The sequence below is a fragment of the Peromyscus leucopus genome, chromosome 8b, assembly GCF_004664715.2.
Source record: "Peromyscus leucopus breed LL Stock chromosome 8b, UCI_PerLeu_2.1, whole genome shotgun sequence".
NCBI classification, from domain to species: domain Eukaryota; kingdom Metazoa; phylum Chordata; class Mammalia; order Rodentia; family Cricetidae; genus Peromyscus; species Peromyscus leucopus.
Genome location: NC_051086.1, coordinates 95,267,396 through 95,287,787, shown reverse-complemented (window position 1 = coordinate 95,287,787; position 20,392 = coordinate 95,267,396). Strand labels below are relative to the sequence as shown.

The following is a 20,392-nucleotide window of genomic DNA, read 5'->3' as shown; positions in this document are numbered from 1 at the left end:
CCAGCCGTGCGGCTAACACAGAAGGCTGGAGAGACAGTCGGAGAGATATAACTGAGAAACACCCAGCTGGGACAGCGAGTGAGGCAGGGCTCCAGGACGCGATACCAACCTCTCCCACTCCTGCCAGGAAAATTCTGGGGTGAGACAGCGAAGACAGGAGCCAAGGGGCGGGCCGGTCAGCTGCCTACCCTGCAGCCTCTGCCTGTGGTTTCACCCTGGGCTGCCCTGCAGCTGTAACGTGTCTGCTGACACGCAAGCCCTGATCGCTCTGCCCCTCCCCCCCCAGACCTTCACTTCTCTAGGAATCTTCAGAAGTGAATGTAGGAGAGATGGGACGAGAGGGAAAGGAAATGTGCAGTTAGGGGAAACAGGGGCAGAAGAAAAGAGGGTTTTCATGGAGGCACGAGTGGGAGTAGAAATTTAACTCACCTTCCTGAAAAGCAAGATAAAGGGCAGAAGAACAGCAGCATGCTTAGGCTGCTCTAGTGATGAGATGTCAGTGAGGGGCTAGGCCACCGAGCAACCAGCAGCATTAGCCTCAAAACTGTAAGACTGAAGAATAAAATGGCAAAAGGGACTCTGCGCTCCTGCAAACCCATCTATTATAACACCAAGGTTCCCCATCTGCAATAGGTTCGAAATTCTCCTCCAGCACTTAAAGAACCCCAGTCATCTGTGCTCTATCAGTCACACGATCCATATGCTGTCACTCAGCGAGGTCAGTTTTGCAATCCCCATTTCACCAGAGGGTATGGGGCCACAGCAGGTTTAAGCAATTTGCTCACAGAATTTGGAAATCATACAACAAGGTCTGTATCAGTTGCCAGAACCCCCATGGATCCCACCATGCTAAGCTGCATTTGAGCTGAGATCAGATCAAATGGTGTCAAAATAGTGGAGGTTTTTTAAGACTGTTTTTTAAGCTCAGTAAAAGAGCACACGAGGTGATGAGCACTAAATAGAGAGCTCTGTACTTCCCAACGCAGAGCTGTAAAAGTCCTGAATTGCACAGGTCTTGCGATCTGAGATCCCAGTGCAGTCCTGATACCCTCTAGTGGAAGTTTCCTGCATTAGCACACATCCACAGCTACTGGAGAGCATCTCAAAAAAAAAAAAAAAAAAAAAAAAAAAAAAAAAAAAAAATGCAGCAGTGTTGGGGAAAGCATGTTGGGATGATGGAGGTCTATAGGTGTGGAGGAGGGGGTACAGGTTAGAGAAAATGATGTGTGCCAAGTACCAGATTCACATGAGACCCACAAGAGTCTCGTACATGCTGGTACATGCTCCGGGGATCCAGTCTTTGTGTGGCGTTATAAATAGAAAGGAGATCCATGTCACTTGGGAATCTGGACTTTTAGGATTCATGAGAAAGACTTTTTTTCTCCTTTTACTGAGGACAAGTCTGTGATTAGAGGTGCAAAGTGACTCGTGTAAGTTCACAGGTCAAATGGAAGCCAGCAGCAGTGGGACCATGTTTCCTTTGTCCTTAGAGAGCTTTCTCACCACGTCACACTTCACCCAGAACGTCAGCATAGAAAGACACGAAACTTGGAGATACAAGAGGGACAGTGTTTACCTTCATCTGTCCACAAGCCATGAACTTTCCACTTTTCATTCAGTGCCTATAATTGCCAAACCCTAGTTTAGACCTTTGCAGCCTGTGGACCCCGGGAAGGGAGGCAGCTCCCAGGCTCGTGGAATCCCTGTGCCTACAGCTGCCAGGGAATATCTGGAGTTTCCTCCTCACATTCCCAAGCACTAAGGCACTAAGATTTATTGCCCTTTCCCTCCCATTTCCCCTCCCCCTAGAAGTAATCCCTGAGAATGGAAGTGGGTTAGAAACAGATTACTCTGATCCAAAGGCTTTGCTCTCTCCTCCCTAGTGTGGGGTGGGGCGGAGGTAGGGAGTCACAAATAGCCTGAAATTCCCTTTTAGGATTATTGTTGATTTAGCCAGCTGGGAGAAAGTGGAGCAAAAAGAAGTGAGGGATTAATTCTAGACCTCACTCTCTCCAGCAGCAGTTTGCATGGGTTTCTTTCCTGGCTGAGCCAGGATGAATAATCTCTCTCCCCGAACATGCCTTCAGAAGGAGGAATCTAGGGCAAGCACAAAGCCCGAGGTTCCGTCTCCAGCAGCAGAGGAAAGTGGAAGAATAGATGAAAAAGAGAGGCAGCCTTGAGAAGAGCTCTGCAGCGCGGACATAAGGAATCACTCTGGGCCATGGAAACTTCCTGTGCTTCTGTGGTTTAGCTTCAGCAGAGATGAGAGCTGCATGTTAGAGTTCCCTGAGGAGCCAGCTCATCTCTCGGTCTGGAGATTTCTTGTTTAGGGGCACTGCACTGGGGGGGTCTCCAGGACCGGGTGTCCCTCTGCTGTGTCCAGCATGAGGGCAAGCAACACTCCTTTGCATCCTACGAGGCTCCCCATACAGATCCTTTTCCAGGATATCAGCAGGCTGGAGCCCAAACTAACCAGAGCGGAACTTGTTTGATTTTAATGAATTAATAATTCTGTAATTTAAGTATTGGATTACCACCTTTGTATAGATGAGAATTAGTGGTGACCAAAAAGCATTATCGAATTCCTAAGCACTTGTCAGGGTCACAGGGAGTTACCCTGTGTGACAAAGTAGCACTGCTAATTTTTTGTTAGCTGAAAATTAGAGTATTTGCTAGGAGTCACCATTCTTGTTTCTTCTCTGGCACCAGGCCTGGAGAAGTCACTTCTCTCTTCTCTGTGCTCCCACCTTATGTCAGAGAAGCACGATGTAAACGCTAGCCAACCCTATTATTGTAGTAATCCGTGTATCATCGTGTTTAGAATCACATTCTTCCAATTCTCCAGAAAAATGTTCCTGGTTTTTTGTTTGTGTGTGTGTTTTTTGTTTCTCTGTGTAGCTTTGCACCTTTCCTGGAACTCACTTTGTAGTCAAGGCTGGCCTTGAACTCACAGAGATCCTCCTGAGTGCTGGGATTAAAGGTGTGCGCCACCACTGTCCAGCCCAACGGTACAGATTTAAACAATTATAGAACTGGTAAAGTTGACAGCATTTGTGCACAGAATTGGAGGGGGAAAAAAAAAGAAAGAGAGAAATAGAAGAAATATTTCTGTAGAAAGCTCCTCCTGGCGATAAAAATATGGAACGCTTCATGAATTTGCATGTCATCCTGAGCAGGGACCATGCTGGTCTTCTCCATATTATTCCAATTTTAATGTATGTGCTGCTGAAGAGAACGTGACGCAAAATCTTTTCATCTTGCATTCTGAGAAATGCAGAGTATTAGTGTTGGCGGATTAAGAAACATCCTCTAGTGTTACTTCCTCAGCACACAGCTGGCAATTAGCTTTGGACTTAATGAGGAAGAAGGATAATACAGATTTTCCAAAACAGCTAATCAAAAGCAACATGATCACCTTTAATGAACTAAACCATATTGACTAGTCTTATTCATCCAGGCTGATATGTAATCAGTTTGCAGTATCTGAGAAATTGACCAGAGGTCAGGCAGAAATGACTTCGGATGTGTTACCTACTCCATGTGGCCAAAATAAAATGTGACCAAAGAGCAGAGTCTGAGAAAGATTATAACAATATTCTGGAGTAACCAATAGCCACTCATCCATATAAGTTTTCTTACTTCATCTGGAGCAACAAATTTAAAAAAAAAATCATGTTTTATTTTATAATGAATAGAGTAGGTAAACAGGAGTCTGTAAAGAAGTATGAGATGTCTATGGCCAGGCACAATGGAGCACACCATTAATCTCAGCACTCAGGAGGCAGAAGCAGGGGGATCGCTGTGAGTTTGAGGTCAACCAGGTATAGAGAGGACCAGCCAGAAGTACACAGTGAGACCCTGTCTCAAAAACAAAACAAAACACTAATAATAATAGTAAGTAAAAGAGCCAGGCAGTGGTGTCGCACACCTTTAATCCCAGCACTTGGGAGGCAGAGACAGAGGAATCTGAGTTTGAGGCCAGCCTGGTGTACAGAGTGAGTTCTAGGACAGTCAAGGCTACACATAGAAACCTTGTCTCAAAAAAAAAAAAAAAAAAAAAAAAAAAAAAAAAAGAATGAATGAATGAATGAATGAAATAATAGACATCTCTCATTTAAATGCCTATTAATATACATATTATTAAGTTGACATACATATAGTACCTAGTTTCATGTCACTATTAGTGTATCTCATGGTATTGGTTCAGTGCTAAGGCTAGACATTTGGAGAATTTCTTACCGTTGAAGAAGTTTCAAGTTCCAGACAGGGTACCACAGAGAAACAAAACCAACAACAAAAAAGAAGTTTCAAATGGTGATCTTGGTAGGGTATGCCTGTAATCCCAGCACTTGGTACCAAGTAGGAGCAGAAAGATAAGGTGTGGTTCACAGTCATCCTCAGCTACATAATGAGTTCAAGAAAAGAAAATTCCATAGACTTAGAAGTTAAGATTTGAAACAATACATACGATTTCCAAACTTGTATGGAATCTCTCAGTCCCTCTGATAACAGCTCTTAGCACTTTAAGCTATCAGTAAGTCTACTTCAAATTGGAAGCTCTTACATGCACAGACCTTAACTCCTAATCTATTGCAAAATAATGTGGATGAGTGCTCAATTAGTAGTAATCTACAGAATATGAAAACCAAAATTATGAATAGTATTTGCTCTTCAGAAGTGTTTATGGTCCTGGATGTTCAGGAGAACTGGAACTCCATCACGATTCCTTTAGCCACTGAATGTGAAGCAGTTTTGGAGTTGTTTACACTCCATGGACCCGACTTTCAAGTCTGCCAGTTATTAGTTGTCTAAACTTAAATTACATATTTAGTATCTCTGGCCCAACCACATATGTAAAACAGGAATATTCTTTTTTTTTTTTTTTTTTTTGTGGTGAGGATTACGTTGATATATGTAAAATGCCACATTTTTGGAAATGACAAAAAAAAAAAAAAAAGATTCTTTTTAATCCAAGTGTCATTTGCTTTTCAGTAACCACAGTAGTCAGTTTCCTTAATGGAACAGGAAGAAAGAATTTTCACGTAGAAAACCAGACGGTTTTAAGTTTATACAGCATTTTGCAGTCAGATACACACCCAGAACTATCATTTTCGCTCTAAATACCACTAGTGTATTCCAAGTAATGAAAGAAAACACTAATCTCAAAGTCCTCTGATTTCAGAGGGAAACAGTTTTTCATTTTTTAACCGAATGTAAACAAGGTGTAACAATGTGCTAAGCAACCAGGAATGCAGCAACCCGGTGCCCCACAGAAAGCCTCGTACGCAGGCGCAGCTGCTTCTCCACCGGTCTCCCGCTGGCGCGTGACAACCGTGCGGTTTACCCTACTTCCAGAGCGATCTCACTGCGCACGCGCAACCGCTTTGCCCGCCCCTCCTCGCTCCCCCCCCCCCGCTCCCCGCCCCGCCCCGCACGAGAGCGTGCGCGTGCGCGCGGCTCACCTTTCGGCCGAGGGCGCGCGTCCTTGGAAAATTCCACTCCCGAGCTCGCTCCACCCTATGCGCCTCCTCTCCAGCTCCGTGCTCGGCCGCTCAGCCAGCATCCCGGCGGCCTTTGCGTGAACAAAATGGCAGCCCCCATGCCTCGGGGCTTGTCCTGCTTATCCAGGGCTGTGGGATGGTGGTCTCGGCAGGTGGGTAGGGACGAGGCGGATGGAACTTTAGAGACAGAAGGAGGAGGACAGAGTAGAAGGCTATAATCGTACAGTGGTCTTTGATGAGCTTGGGCGATTCGAGTCTGACTTGGTCTGGGGAAGAGTTCGATCCCTCTGCGTCTCTCTTGTGGCTCAGTGAAGACACCTGGGCGGGGCCTTGAGGGCGATTTCAATTTACTGGCTTTAAGCTTCTCCACATTAGCTGTGGTCTTTTGGGTGAGAAGTTGTTTAAAGGAAGGAAGTAGTGGCTTGGAAAGTGGGCCCGCTTCTTTTACATTCTTAAAAAAAAAAAAAACAAAAAACTGCCAAGGATAGGGGTACAAGGTAGGTTGTATCTTAGTCTGGAGCGAAATCATGATGGGGATGGGAGCGGGGAAGGTCACCTGGCTTCGGAAAAGTTTATTGGGCAGTTAGGAGCTAGAAGGACAGAAATAAGACAGCGAGACACTGCTTGGGTGAAAAAAGCAAAATAGGGGGCTGGAGAGATGGTTGCTCTTTCAAAGGACCTGGGTTCAATTCCCAGCACCCACATGGTGGCTCATAGCCATTCACAGTGGGATCCGATTCCCTCATCTGATGTGGAGGCTTACATGCAGATAGAACATTCATGTACATAAAATAAATCTTGGGGAAAAAAAAAAAGCAAAATAGAAGTGTGGAGAAAAAAAGAGAGAAGTGTGGAGGAAATGCCCATAGGATCTTACTTAATGCTTTACTAATAACCGTCCACTCTTTTCAGTATTGGGTTGATACTAAGGTTCACTCTCAAGCTGAAAGGTCTTTGATGGTAGGATTTTTGCTTTAATCATCTCCGTGTACAGCAGTACTACAGAATGTACTAAAGGAAAGCTTTTTGTAAGTGTTGACTGATGTTAATAAAAGTTATTAATTGGCTGTGGTAAGAGCCATCTCCAGGTGTCCAAATAGTAATGTAGTTTCTCCATAGCAGTTGTTCCCTAACTTCTTCTAAAGCATTCTTTGGATATACCCTTTCTGTAAGACTTTGCATACAGTTTGCTCAAGATAGGTTTTTCTTTCCAAATTACTTATATGCTAACCTTGCCTTTACCTCCCAGCCCATTCTGGTGACTCAGTTCCCAGCTGTAGTTCCAGTGAAAAACAAAAGCCGATTCAGACCCACTCCCCGTGAACCCAAGTACAAATCAGAGAAGGAGTTTTTGGAACATGCCAGGAAAGCAGGATTGGTTATTCCTCCAGAAAAGTTGGAACGTCCTATACATCTAGCCTGTACAGGTGAGGAACAGTATTTCTGGGCTTCTGACTCAATCCTCTACTGGCGCTTGGAATGCCTTAGACTGATTGATAGCATTAAAAAATTTCCCCCTTTTTTTCAAGACAGGGTTTCTCTGTGTAGCGTTGACTGTCCTGAACCAGGCCTGTAGAACGGGCTGTCTTCAAACTCAGACACCACCACCCCTGACAGCATCATTAAATTAACCACTAAGTTCAACCTCAGTAACGATTAACTTTATATATACTATAATTCATAAAGTCAGTTTTGTTTTGTTTTTACAGTACTTGGGATGAAATTTAGGGCGCTATAGGTGCTAAACAAGCGCTCTACCACAGAGTTGTATCTCTAGTCTCCCTTTCTTTTTGCTTTTGAGACAGAATCTTTCTAAGTGTGTCAGGGTGGACTAGAACTTGTGATCCTTCTGCCTGAGGAGTAATTGAGACTTAACTGCAGTACTGGTCCTGTTTATGAGGTTGTCTTTTGATCTTGTTTTCACACAACTTCTAGAAAGAATGAAAGTTCTCCAGTTTGTAGAAGTAGAAACAGACTCTCGAAAGAGTTAAATTATTCTTTCTTTTCTGTTTTTTTTTTTTTTTTTTGGGGGGGGGGGTCGTGTTTGAGATAGGGTTTCTCTGTGTAACAGGATCTTGCTCTGTAGACCAGGCTGGCCTCGAACTCACAGAGATCCGCCTGCCTCTCTGCCTCCTGAATGCTGGGATTAAAGGTGTGCGCCACCGCCGCCTGGCCCCTTTCTCAGTCTTTCAACAGTTTTTTAATTCTCTTCTCTCCTTACAGCTGGTATATTTGATCCCTATGTTCCGCCTGAAGGTGACGGTCGAATGTCATCCCTTTCAAAGGAAGGACTGACACAGAGAACAGAGCGATTAAAAAAGAGTGCGACGTCACTGCTGGCGTAGGTATCAGAGACAGCTAGGGTTCAGTATTCTAGGCTGAGAAGAACATATGCTTTTATCCTTACTGTGTTGTATGGTATATTACATTGATTTCCTTCTCTCTTTTTATTATTATTATTATTATTATTATTATTTTGGTTTTTTGAGACGGGGTTTCTCTGTGTAGCTTTGCTCCTTTCCTGGAACTCACTCTGTAGACCAGGCTGGCCTCGAACTCACAGAGATCTGCCTCTGCCTCCCGGGCGCTGGGATTAAAGGCGTGCGCCACCACTGCCCGGCTTTTCTTTTTATTTTTATGTGTTTTTCCCTCATGTAAGTATACCAGAGAAACCCTGTCCTGAAAAAAAAAAAAAAAACAGAAAAGCTGGGTGCTGTACCCCTTTAATCTCAGCATTCTGCAGGCACAGGCAGGTAGATCTCTGTGAGTTCGAGGCTAGCCTGAGAGCGAGATCCAGGACACCAGGGCTACTCAGAAAGACTCTGCCTTGAAAAAGAAACAAACAAACCAAAAACCCTACTAATGCCCACCTCCAGTTTTTGTTTGTTTGTTTCTGTTTTTTTTTGAGGCATGGTTTCTCTTTGTAGCCCTGGCTGTCCTGGAACTCACTCTAGATCAAGCTGGCTTCGAACTGGAGAAATCCAGCTGGCTCTGTCTCCTGAGTGCTGAGATTAAAGGCATGCACCAGCAGGACTGGCTTTTCCTTCAGTTTTCAGTGTTGCTATTTAGAAGCTCTCTGTTCAGATTCTTGCTGGTTTTAGTCCCCCGTCCCCCCCCCCCTTTTTTTTTTGTTTATCAAGACAGGGTTTCTCTGTGTAGTTTTGGTGCCTTGCCTGGATCTCCCTCTGTAGACCAGCCTGGCCTCCAACTCACAGAGATCCACCTGGCTCTGCCTCCCAAGTGCTGGGATTAAAGGCGTGCGCCACCACCACCCGGCTTTCTTTTTTCTTTAAGATTTACTGTAAATTGGTATATGTGTTTGTAGGTGGGTATGTGCAATTGAGTGCTGATACAGTGTTGGGTCCCCCTGGAGATGGAATTAGAGGCAGTTGTGAGCTGCATGATGTGTGTCTGGGAACCTAGTTCTTCTGCAAATCACTATGCTCCCTTGGCCTCTGAACTACTTCTCCAGACCAAAGAAAACTTGATCTTTTTTGTTTGTTTGTTTTGAAACAGGATTTTACTGTATAGTTCTGGCTGTTCTGGAACTCCTATGTAGACCAGGCTGACCTCATACTCACTGAGATCCTCCTGCCTCTGCTTCCTTACCTGCTGACCTGCTGACCTGCTTGTTCTTTCTTTACAGTGGTTGATTTGAGAGAGAGTGGAATTTACAGTCTTGACACAGTCAAAACGTTATTAACTGGGTAGATGAGCATGAAGATTAATATGAACTATGAGTTCTGGACTTATATAAAGAATTCATAGTTTATTACAGTTGTGTTTGTTTGTTTCTGTCTATGCACTTGCTGGCTCATCCACAGCACAAGTATGGAGGTCAGGGCAGCTTGTGGGAGTCAGTCCATCCTCTCCTTCTACCATGTGAGTCCCTGAGAGTGAACACAGGTTGTTTGGATTGGTGCTAAGACCCTTTACCTGCTGTGACGTCACCTTTATGATGGTTATCATCTTAATTTACAGAATTCGAAGGATAAGAGGATTTGATGCTAATTTTAAAATCAAAGACTTCCCTGAAAAAGCTAAGGATATTTTCATTGAAGCTCACCTTTGTCTGAACAAGTAAGTGAACTCCCCATCTCGTGTATATATATGTTCAGTCTCCACAGCTGTTATTAAGTAGTAACGGAAGCTGGTTTGTCTTTTCTCCCTGCCTTTCCAGTAGTTTGTTGTCATTGTTTGAGACAGGGTTTCTCTGTGTGGCCCTGGCTGCCCTGGATCTCACTCTGTAGACTAGGCTGGCCTCCAACTCACAGAGTTCTGCCTGCCTCTGTCTTCCAAGTGCTAGGACTAAAGGTGTGTGCCTCCACAAGGGGCTTGTCTGTATTTTTAGGAGATTCTCATGCATTCCAACCTGTCCTTGAACTCATTATATAGTCCAGATTGGTTTGAACTTCTTTTTTCTTTTTTTTTTTCTTTTTTCTTTTCTTTTCTTTTCTTTTTCTTTTCTCGAGACAGGGTTTCTCTGTGTAGCCCTGGCTGGCCTGGAGCTCACAGAGATCCACCTGCGTCTGCCTTCCGAGTGCTGGGATTAAAGGTGTGCGTCACCACCACCTGTTTCTTTTTATTCTGTGTATGTGAGTGCTTCACATATATGCATGCCTGTGCGCCACTGCCCAGTTATTTGTTATTTGTATGCTGTGTCTATGAGTTACAGACCGTTTCTAGCAGCCATGTGAGTACAAGGAATCAAACCTGGGTTCTCTGCAAGAGCATGAAGTGTTCTTAACTGCTAAGCCGTCTCTCCAGTCCCAGGCCTCGAACTTCTGACCCTCTTGCCTAACCCTCTGAGTAGTGGGATAATGAGCATATATCACCACACCTGGTTTGAGTGGGCTTTTTTTTTTTTTTTAAAGATTTATTTATTATGTATACAGAAGAGGCACCAGATCTCATTACAAATGGTTGTGAGCCACCATGTGGGTGCTGGGAATTGAACTCAGGACCTCTGGAAGAGCAGTCGGTGCTCTTAACCTCTGAGCCATCTCTCCAGCCCTTGAGTGGGCTTTTTAAAAAATGAGTTTTTAATGATTTGATCTCTCTCAGTTCTAGCTGTAATTGTTAATCTATCCTGGAATGGCTTCTGGTTTTCCCTATATGATCCTGCCTGAGCATTTATTTTATCATGAACATTTCTCTTTCCTTGGTGATTTTGAGTAAGTTTCTCTTGATGCTTGCAACTTTTTCTTAATTCACCCAAGTCAAGTTGCTAGGGACATGGAAGTTCAATGTCAGGAGCCTGGCATACATTTTTGAAAATTTTTTTTAAATCTGCTTATTATGTATACAGTGTTCTGTCTGCATGGACGCCTGCAGGCCAGAAGAGGGCACCAGATCTCATTACAGATGGTTGTGAGCCACCATGTGGTTGCTGGGAATTGAACTCAGGACCTCTGGAGGAGCAGCCAGTGCTCCTAACCTCTGAGCCATCTCTCCAACACCCTGAAATTTTTATTCTTTGTAATTTTTTTCTTTTTTCCTGTCCTTTGTCTTATTGTGGGTTGAACCAAGGCCCTAATTCGAATTAAGCAGATGTCTCTGAGCTCCAGTCTGCCAGCAGGGCTGGAACAGACCTAAGGACTAATCCTTGGATTCTTGTGATTTTTTTTTTTTTTTAGTGGGGAGGGACGTTTACATGAGAGAAAGAAAGGAAGAGAGGGAAGGAAGGAGAGAAAGAGAGGTCTGTTGTTCAGTGGGGCTGTTTGGTACCTTTGGAGCTTAAATCCCGAGCTTTGTGCATACAAGATGGGTGCTGTGTCCCTACACCTGTAAGTGTCTGTTTCCAAGCCTCTTCATTTTTTTATCTCTCAACCTTGGTGTTTTCTTTTTCTTTTTCTGTTTGTTTGTTTCATTTTTTTTTTTTTTTCTTTTGAGACAGGATCTCACTGTGTAGCCCTGACTGATACAGAACTCCCTATGGAGACCAGGATGGCCTGGAACTCAGAGATCTGCCTGCCTCTGTATCCCAAGCTCTAGGACTAAAGTCCTGTGCCATCACTCCTGGGAACCTGCACTGTTGTTTGCTTTTTACCCAGTTTTTTCTACCATGGGATTGTGCATGCTCTTTCTCTTTTTATTTTGTGTGTGTGTGTGTGTGTGTGTGTGTGTGTGTGTGTGTGTCTGCGCACGCCTGCGTGTGTGCTTGAGGATGTATGTGAGTGTGTTTGCATACGGCATGTGTGTCGAAACTAGAGAACAGCTTGTGGGGATGAGTTCCCTCCTCCCACTGTGTGGGCCCTCAGTTTTGACGACAAGCACTTTACCTTCAGAACCATTGTTTGTTTGTTTGTTTGTTTGTTTTTCAAGACAGGGTTTCTCTGTGTAGTTTTGGTGCCTGTCCTGGAACTCATTCTGTAGACCAGGCTGGCCTCGGAACTCACAGAGATCCACCTGGCTCTGCCTCCCAAATGCTGAGATTAAAGGCATGCGCCGCCGCCACCACCTGGCTCCTTCAGAGCCATTTTTTTAAAAAGTTTTTATTAATGCTTTGGGGATTTCACACCATGTATTGTGGTCTTATTCAACGCCGCTACTGGTCCTCCTTCCAGATCCACCTCCTATCCCCCTGACCACTCCCTATTTTTTGATACCCCAAATTCAGTTTGTGCTGCTCATACATATGCCTGAGTATTAGGGCATCCACTGCAGTGTAGTTGACCTATCCTTAAAACTCTCTCTGTCCCCCAAAATCTACTAATTATCAGTAGCTCCTCAGTTAGGGATGAGCCCTGTAGCTAGAGTTTTCCTGCCTGGCCCACAGTCAGGACAAATCTCTGTCACCCGCCAGCCCCACAGCTGCTCAGACCCAACCAAGTAAACACATAGACTTATATTGCTTACAAACTGTGTGGCCGTGGCAGGCTTCTTGCTAACTGTTCTTATAGCTTAAATTAATCCATTTCCATAAATATATACCTTTCCACGTGGCTTGTGGCTTACCGGTGTCTTCACATGCGGCTTGTCATGGTGGCGGCTGGCAGTTTCTCTTACTCAGCCTTCTACTTCCCAGAATTCTTCTCCTCCTTGTCCCGCCTATACTTCCTCCTTCCTGGCCACTGGCCAATCAGTGTTTTATTTATTGACCAATCAGAGCAACAGATTTGACATACCATCCCACAGCAGAGCCCCTCCCCACTCCATGTTAGACTGGCTTGATTTTATGCAGGCACCCATGAATGTCATGATCCTCCCGAACCTCCGGCTCTCACAGTCTTTCTGCCTTCTCATCTGTGATAGTCCCTGAGCCTAGGGGAGGAAGGTGTTTACCTTCCTTACTGTTTTCAGTTTTCATTTCTACTTCACACTAAGATCTGAGCCAGAAGAAACACTTTATGTGTGCCCTGGTGGGCTAGTTTTCTAGACCCTTCTTGTAGAGCAGGACTCTTTGGAGAGACATAACATCTAAGTCCAACTTCCTGCACTTTGAGAGTCCAAGGGTGTCCAGGACAGAAAAGACATATGGCCATCTTTTACTGATTCAGAGATGAGAGTGTACATAGAGGCCGGCCGTTGGCACTGATGAGTGACTCATGTTCCATCAGAGAAGATAAGGGACTTTTTATTCTTGCATGGCATTGGACTTTGTTCCCTATACCAGCTATACCAGCATGGAACAAGAGTCAGCTGCACGTCTTAGTGAATATCCTTGCCCAACAAGATGTGATTTCAGAGGAATTTCTTTCTGCTCCAGAAACACAAACTATTAAATACTATTAAACATCAAGATTTTGTGGTAGATCACAAATTAGTATGTCATGTACCTTCCAGTGCATATGTAGAAAACATTTGTATAAATGAACTGTTTTCCATCTTCAGGACCGTTTTCTTTCTTTCTTTTTCTTTTTTTTTAATCAATAAGTAAAATTTTAAAACCTATTAAAATGGTATTTTGGAGTCTACTAAATGTTTCATAAAACATTAAAATGCAGTGGTTGGTTTGTGCTCAGTTGATAAAAGGCTTGCTTAGCATGCATGAAGCCCTGGGTTTGATCTCCAGCATAAACTGGGCATGGTGATGCATGCCTGTAATTCAACCTTCTTTAAAAAAAATAATTTTCCTTCCTTCCTTTCCTTCCTTCCTTTCCCTTTTCCTTCCTTTCCTTCCTTTTTCCTTCCTTTTTCCTTCCTTTTTCCTTTTTCCTTCCTTTTTCCTTCCTTTCCTTCCTTTCCTTCCTTCCTTCCTTCCTTCCTTCCTTTCCTTCCTTTCCTTCCTTCCTTCCTTTCCTTTCCTTCCTTTCCTTTCCTTCCTTCCTTTCCTTCCTTCCTTCCTTCCTTCCTTTCCTTCCTTCCTTCCTTCCTTCCTTCTTCCTTCCTTCCTTCCTTCCTCCCTCCCTCCCTCCCTCCCTCCCTCCCTCCCTCCCTCATTCAGTGTTCTTCCTGCATGTGTCCCTGTAGGCCAGAAGATGGCTCTAGATCTCATTACAGGTGGTTGTGAGCCACCATGTAGCTGCTGGGAATTGAACTCAGGACCTCTGGAAGAGCAGCCAGTGCTCTTAACCACTGAGTCGTCTCTCCAGCCCCCCATTTTCAACTTAACAAAAAACAAAACAAAACAAAATTTTTTTTGCTGAATGGTGGTTAGTATGCCTTTAATCCCAGCACTCAGGAGGCAGAGGCAGGCAGATCTCTGAGCTCTAGGACAGCCTGGTCTATAAAGTAAGTTCCAGGACAGCCAGAACTACGCAGAGAACCCCTGTCTTGGGGAGGGGAGGGGCAAAAAACAAAAACAAAACTCTTTTTCTATTATTATATTCTGTTTGTGTTGTATATATATAAATGGGAACACACATACCACACACACCATGGCTCATGTGTGGAGTCAGTACTTTTCATGTGAGTTCTGGGGATCGGACTCAGCTTGTCAGGCTTTGTGGCAAGCCCTTAGCCACTGAGCCATCTTCCCAGCCCATTTTCAGATTTCATAGAGGGCACCATAAGAGTAGGAATCAATGATAAATATCTCTCTTTTTCTTTTCTAGCTCAGACCATGAGCGGCTTCATACCTTGGTAACTGAACACTGTTTTCCGGTAGGTTCTCATCCTTAGAATGGTGACATGCCTGAGCAGACAGATTCTAGACGTTACTCTGTTTTTGTTATTGTTGTTTCTCTCTTTCTTTTTGTCTCTTTTTCTTCCGTTTTTTTGGGGGCTGGGGGTGGGGAACAGGGTCACACTGTGTAGCTCGGGTACCAATTCACAGTCTTCGTGCCTCGACCTCCCTGGTGCTCACATTGTGTATATATGCCGTTACTCTGCCTTTGGAAGTTAGGTCTGTTCTTTTCTTGTTCTTTTAACATATTTTTCTTCTTAATTTACTTTTATGTGTATTGGCGTGTTTGTTGTTGTTTTGTGGTTTTTTCAAGACATTTTCTCTATAGTTTTGGTGCCTGTCCTGGAAGTCACACTGCAGCCCAGGCTGGCCTCGAACTCACGGAGATCCGCCTGCCTCTGCCTCCTGAGTGCTGGGATTGAAGACGTGCGCCACCACCTCCCGGCCTTGCATTGGTGTTTTGCCTACGTTTATACCTGTGTGAAGGTGTCAGATTCCCTGGAACTGGAGTTATAGACACTTGTGAGCTGCCATGTGGGTGCTGGGACTTGAACTCTCCTTCCCTGGAAGAGCAGCCAATGCTTTAGACCGCCGAGCCATCTCTCCAGCCCAAGTCCTTTATTTCCAGCTGAATGATAATGACTTAGCACAGACTCTGATGAGGGCCATGGCAAATGAGGAAAGAGAAAGGCTTTCAGTCCAGTGTGTAGATGCTGAGCTTGAGAGTTAACTCTGAGGATTCACTTCACATGTCTAACCTACGGTAAAGGTTTTAACTGGAATTCACAAAGTTTACATAGTGACTGGGTGCCTGGTACTTTGAGGAACCCCCAAGAGTGGAGGCTTTGTAGTTCAGCTGGAGGTTCTAGAATAAGAACTCCAGTTTCTAGAAATTCAGTTTACGTTTCTGTCAGCCTCCTTGGGGACAAGTGTGCCTCATCTGTCGTAGCCCTGGCAGCTCTGGAAAACACTCCCTTTCATTGCTGAAATGTGAGGGGACAAAATGAAAATAAAAGAGGGAAGAAAAAGTGTCCTATCAATAGAGGTACGTGCAGTAATTAGGAGAATGTGTGTGGGAGGAAGTGGTAATGTGTGTGCAGTGGTGGCATGTGTGTGGTGGTGTGTGCAGTGGTGTGTGCAGTGGTGGCTGGTGTGTGCGGTGGTGGCATGTGCGGTGGTGGCGTGTGCGGTGGTGGTGTGTGCGGTGGTGGCGGCGTGTGTGTGTGTGTGTGTGTGTGTGTGTGTGTGTGTGTGTGTGCGTGTGCGCGCGGTGGTAGTGTGTGCGGTGGTGTGTGCGGTGGTGGCGTGTGCGGTGGGTTTTCAGTGATTTGGAGAAGAGCCTCTTGGAGATGGATGGGTCTTTTTTTTTTTTTTTTTTTAATGTGTATTGACATTTTGCCATGGATGTTAGGTCCCCTGGAACCAGAGTTACAGACCGTCATGAGATGCCATGTGGGTGCTGGGAATTGAACCCAGGTCCTTTGGAAAAGCAGTCAGTGCTCTTAACCTGGTGGGTGGGTCTTGGGGGGTGGTTTAATAAAAATGTAGTTTCAAGGTAAGCATGACCAGTACCTTGATCAAAATTTGGGAAGTGCTAGGTGATGGTGTACAACTTTAAATCCCAGCTTTTGGGAGGCAGAGGCAGGCTGTCAAAATTTGGGAAGTGCTAGGTGGTGGTGTACAACTTTAAATCCCAGCTTTTGGGAGGCAGAGGCAGGCTGATCTATGAGAGTTTGGCCAGCCTGGTCTACAAAGTGAGTTCTAGGACAGCCAGAGCTGTTACACAGAGAAACCCTGTCTCCAAAAACCAAAATAAAAAAAAAAAAAAAAAAGTGAGAAAGAGACCTAGAGATGGATGAGAGGCAAAGTACTTGCTGCTCTTCCAGAAGAATGAAGCTCAGATCCCAGCACCCATGTCAGGTGGTTTGTAGGACCCTGTGAGTCCAGCTCCAGGGGACCCCACACCATATTCTTTCTGGGGACACAAATACGCACACACATACTCATAGATAAAACAATTAGAACGGTTGAAAGCATGAGGAATTGAGGCTTGAGAGATGTCTCAGTGGTTAGGAGCACTGGCTGCTCTTCCAGAGGACCAAGATTCAGTTCTCAGCACCCACATGGCAGCTCACAGCTGCCTGTAACTCCAGGTCCAGGGCCTCCAACACCCTCTTCTGACTTCATGGGCACCAGGCATGCACAGGATACACAGACATATGCAAGCAAAACACCTATACACATAAAATAGTAAAATAAAAGTTAAGATAGCCAGGCAGTGGTGAGGCACACCTTTAAATCCCAGCACTCAGGAGGCAGAGACAGATGGATCTCTGTGAGTTTGAGGCCAGCCTGGTCTGTAGAGTGAGTTCCAGGGCAGCCAAAGCTACACAGAGAAACTCTTGCAAAAAACAAAAACATAAATACATAAAAACTTGGGAAGAGATGGGGACTTGGTGGCTTCCGTATGTAATTCTAGCACTTGAAAGCTTGAATCAGCATTACGGCCTGGGTTAGTGAGTCCCTGTCTCAACCCCCATTCCCACCTAACATGGGGAGGAAGTAGGGACACACTGCCTGTTGATTATAGTGTATCAGTTGTGGTCTTGGCACACCTTCCAGAAGGGACAGCCCAGTGAATTCTCTTCTGCCCACAGGACATGGTCTGGGACCTCAAGTACAAGACTGTCCGCTGGAGCTTTGTGAAATCTTTAGAGCCAGCCCAAGTCGTTCATGTTCGCTGTGTAGGCCTGATGAAGCAGAGCAACATGTATGGCCAGATCACTGTACGCCTGCACACTCAGCAGGTAGAGTCACTGTTTTCTTCACTCTGTGTTAAGTATGTTAAAAATAACCTCAGAGACACCAGAATGCATCAGTGTTACTTGAAGGAATGAAGTCTCAGACTTCCTCTGGGAGTAGTTTGGCCAGGAGTGAGCCCAAGTTTGAATTCTCCACTCCTCTTCCGCCTGTGTGAATTCTGTGGTTCCTGGCCTACCCATAGTCTATCTCTTGAATGTGTCTGTGCCTGCCTGGATGCCATCTGATATCTAACTGCCACTATGTCTGTCCCTAACAACAGGCTTTCCTCTGTATTTATTGAATAATGCAGAAAACAGAGTATGGAAAAGGGATGATGGAGTCCAGACAGGAATCTTCAACAGTTTTATAAGGGCACAAACTTCACTGACCCCAACTGACCCTAAAGCACTCGAAAAGTAAACAGTCCTGTTGTCAAGTGACATCTCCGGTCTGCCCAGCACTTGTTACAGCAACTCCTTACCACAGCATACACATACACACTACTCTGGACCAGGGGCATGGAGGAGTATAAAACCGTGTCTTAGGCTAGGTTGTAAAAGCAGATTACATGGGAGTTCAAGACATTATCACACTGTTCTCTTAACAGCTAGTTAAGCTCAGACCGGCTGAGGATACCGTAGGATGGCAGGCCAAGTCTCAAGTGGTCTCAGAGCTTTGAACTGGGCCGGGGGTCCAGGAAAAACATCTAGTCTCTGAATGCAAGGGATATTCTCATTAGCTTTATCACTTGAGCTCTCATGTTGGGCATCTGGCTCTGGACTGTTGAGTTCAGGGCTGCTTGGATTCTGTGGTTCTGGGGTTGAAGGCAGAGCCTCATGCATGCCTGGGAAGTGCTCACACCACTGTGTTCCATCCCGTGGCCCAGGACTGTGGATTCTCAGGAGAGGCTTGCTGGTCCCTGTCACTGCCAAGTGTTATCTCCACTCAGATGTGCTGTGAGGGTATTACTTCTCCTCTGCTGGTCTCCCACCCATCAGAGAACCATGAAGAGTAATATGTTAGCAATGATTAGTTCTAAGTTCAGAATTCTGAAATAATTTTAATTTTCTTTTCTTTTTTTTTTTTTTTTTTTTTTGGTTTTTCGAGGCAGGGTTTTTCTGTGTAGCTTTGCGCCTTTCCTGGAACTCGCTTTGGAGACCAGGCTGGCCTCGAACTCACAGAGATCCGCCTGCCTCTGCCTCCCAAGTGCTGGGATTAAAGGCGTGCGCCACCACCGCCCGGCAATTTTAATTTTCTTGTTAAGATTTTTCCAAAAATGATTGTATGACGAAAATAAAGCAAAGTCCTCTGACAGGCCAGATTGTATTTCATCATTGCAGACTTTGGCCATCTATGATCGGTTTGGCCGGCTGATGTATGGACAAGAAGATGTCCCCAAGGATGTCCTGGAGTATGTGGTGTTTGAAAAACACTTGGTGAACCCATATGGAAGCTGGAGAATGCATGCCAAGATTGTGCCCACATGGGCACCCCCTAAGCAGCCCATCCTCAAGGTAGGCAGCTTGCATGAGGCTGTTTGTAGTCTTGACATCCTAAAACTCTCTCTTGGGCTCCACCTAGTGGAGCAAAGGAAAGATGCACCAGCCGAGGGAAGGGGAACTGTTTCTGGTTGCTTGGTGAGGGAGTGAAGCCATTGTGGGTAAACAACCAGGCTTCTTTGGCCGGGAACTTCAGCCTCCTGTTCTTTGCAGACGCTGATGATTCCTGGTCCTCAGCTGAATCCATGGGAGGAGTACGAAGAGACACAAGGCGAGGCCCATAAACCTCAGCTTGCCTAATGGAATAAGTGACTCCTGAGGAGCCAGGCGGTGGTGGCGCACGCCTTTAATCCCAGCACTCGGGAGGCAAAGGCAGGCGGATCTCTGTGAGTTCGAGGCCAGCCTGGCTACAGAGTTCCAGGACAGCCACAGGGCTACACAGAGAAACCCTGTTGGGGGGCGGGAGATAATGGGTGATGGGGCTGCACAATCACCTGCACCCTATTTACCCTGTTGGCTTCCCTTGCCCTCTCCTGCCCTGCCCGGGCCTTTTCAGAAGCCCCTCCCCACTTACAGTTGTGGCTGGTATCTGGCCCAGGTAGGTGGCTGGGATTCCTGGCCATGGAGCATCTTCTTTTTAAAGTCATGTTTACCTTCTGAGGTGAAAGGAAAGCAGCGTGTCTGAGAACAAACATGACACTGGGCTTTTCACAGGAGGAGCTGTGTGAGCAGATTGACAGCATTCTTTGTCTAATTATAGGGCAGAGATCAGCATTTGAAATAAAATACTATCAAACTGTTGAATAAACTGTGTTCTGTACATTTTTCCGGGTTACTGGATAGAGCAGTCTGTGATGTCAGAAGTAGAAACTAGTGTAGTTATGAGGGATGCAGCTTCAGGAGTTCTAGACTAGAATACTCAGTGTTTATAAACTAGGGTATCCCTGGAATCCCATCCCTGGGCAAATGGAGGCAAGAGGAGGACCAGTAGCTTAATGCCATCCTTGGCTCCATAACAGTTTAGAGTTAGCCTAGGCTACTTGAGATTATGTCTCAAGAACAGCAGCAGAAAATAGGGTGTTACTTAATTTAACATGTATGCGTGTCCTGTCTGCATGTATGTTGTGCACTACATGTTTGCCTGGTGCCCTGGAGATCAGGAGAGGGATTGGATTCCCTGGAACTAGAGTTATGGGTGGTTGTGAACCACCATGTAGGATCTGAGTCCTCTGCAAGAGCAACAAGTACTCTGTACTGAACATCTCTCCAGCCCAGCGTACCACTTTAAAAGGTCTTTTGAATACACTTACTGAAGCAACTGTTTTTTTTTTTATTTTATTTTTTTTATTTTTTTGGTTTTTCAAGACAGGGTTTCTCTGTATAGCTTTGCGCCTTTCCTGGAACTCGCTTTGGAGACCAGGCTGGCCTCGAACTCACAGAGATCCGCCTGCCTCTGCCTCCTGAGTGCTGGGATTCAGGCCACCACCGCCCAGCCTGAAGCAAGTGTTTAAAAATTTTTTTTT

At 45.2% G+C, this 20,392-nt stretch overlaps 1 protein-coding gene and 1 non-coding gene across 2 annotated transcripts; one reads left to right on the top strand and one right to left on the bottom strand.

Moving 5' to 3' along the window:
- Positions 1-3,132: 3,132 nt before the first annotated feature.
- Positions 3,133-3,236, bottom strand: LOC114693005. The gene has a single exon (XR_003734494.1). It is a non-coding gene; the product is annotated as a U6 spliceosomal RNA (small nuclear RNA).
- Positions 3,237-5,440: 2,204 nt separating this feature from the next.
- Mrpl45 (mitochondrial ribosomal protein L45) lies at positions 5,441-19,677 on the top strand. The gene is made up of 8 exons (XM_028869071.2): positions 5,441-5,653; positions 6,751-6,928; positions 7,725-7,842; positions 9,483-9,581; positions 14,498-14,546; positions 17,226-17,375; positions 18,711-18,884; positions 19,083-19,677. The coding sequence occupies exons 1-8, from the start codon at positions 5,588-5,590 to the stop codon at positions 19,167-19,169; spliced, it is 921 nt and encodes a 306-aa protein (XP_028724904.1). The 5' UTR covers positions 5,441-5,587; the 3' UTR covers positions 19,170-19,677.
- The last annotated feature ends 715 nt before the right edge of the window (positions 19,678-20,392 follow it).

What these genes read in the sequence shown, in the direction of transcription:
- Mrpl45 (XM_028869071.2), top strand. Translation starts at nt 5,588, where the DNA reads ATGGCAGCCCCCATGCCTCGGGGCTTGTCCTGCTTATCCAGGGCTGTG. An exon ending in TGGGATGGTGGTCTCGGCAG is followed by an intron (nt 5,654 to 6,750) that starts GTGGGTAGGGAC and finishes TTTACCTCCCAG; the next exon opens with CCCATTCTGGTGACTCAGTT. An exon ending in TACGCCTGCACACTCAGCAG is followed by an intron (nt 17,376 to 18,710) that starts GTAGAGTCACTG and finishes TCATCATTGCAG; the next exon opens with ACTTTGGCCATCTATGATCG.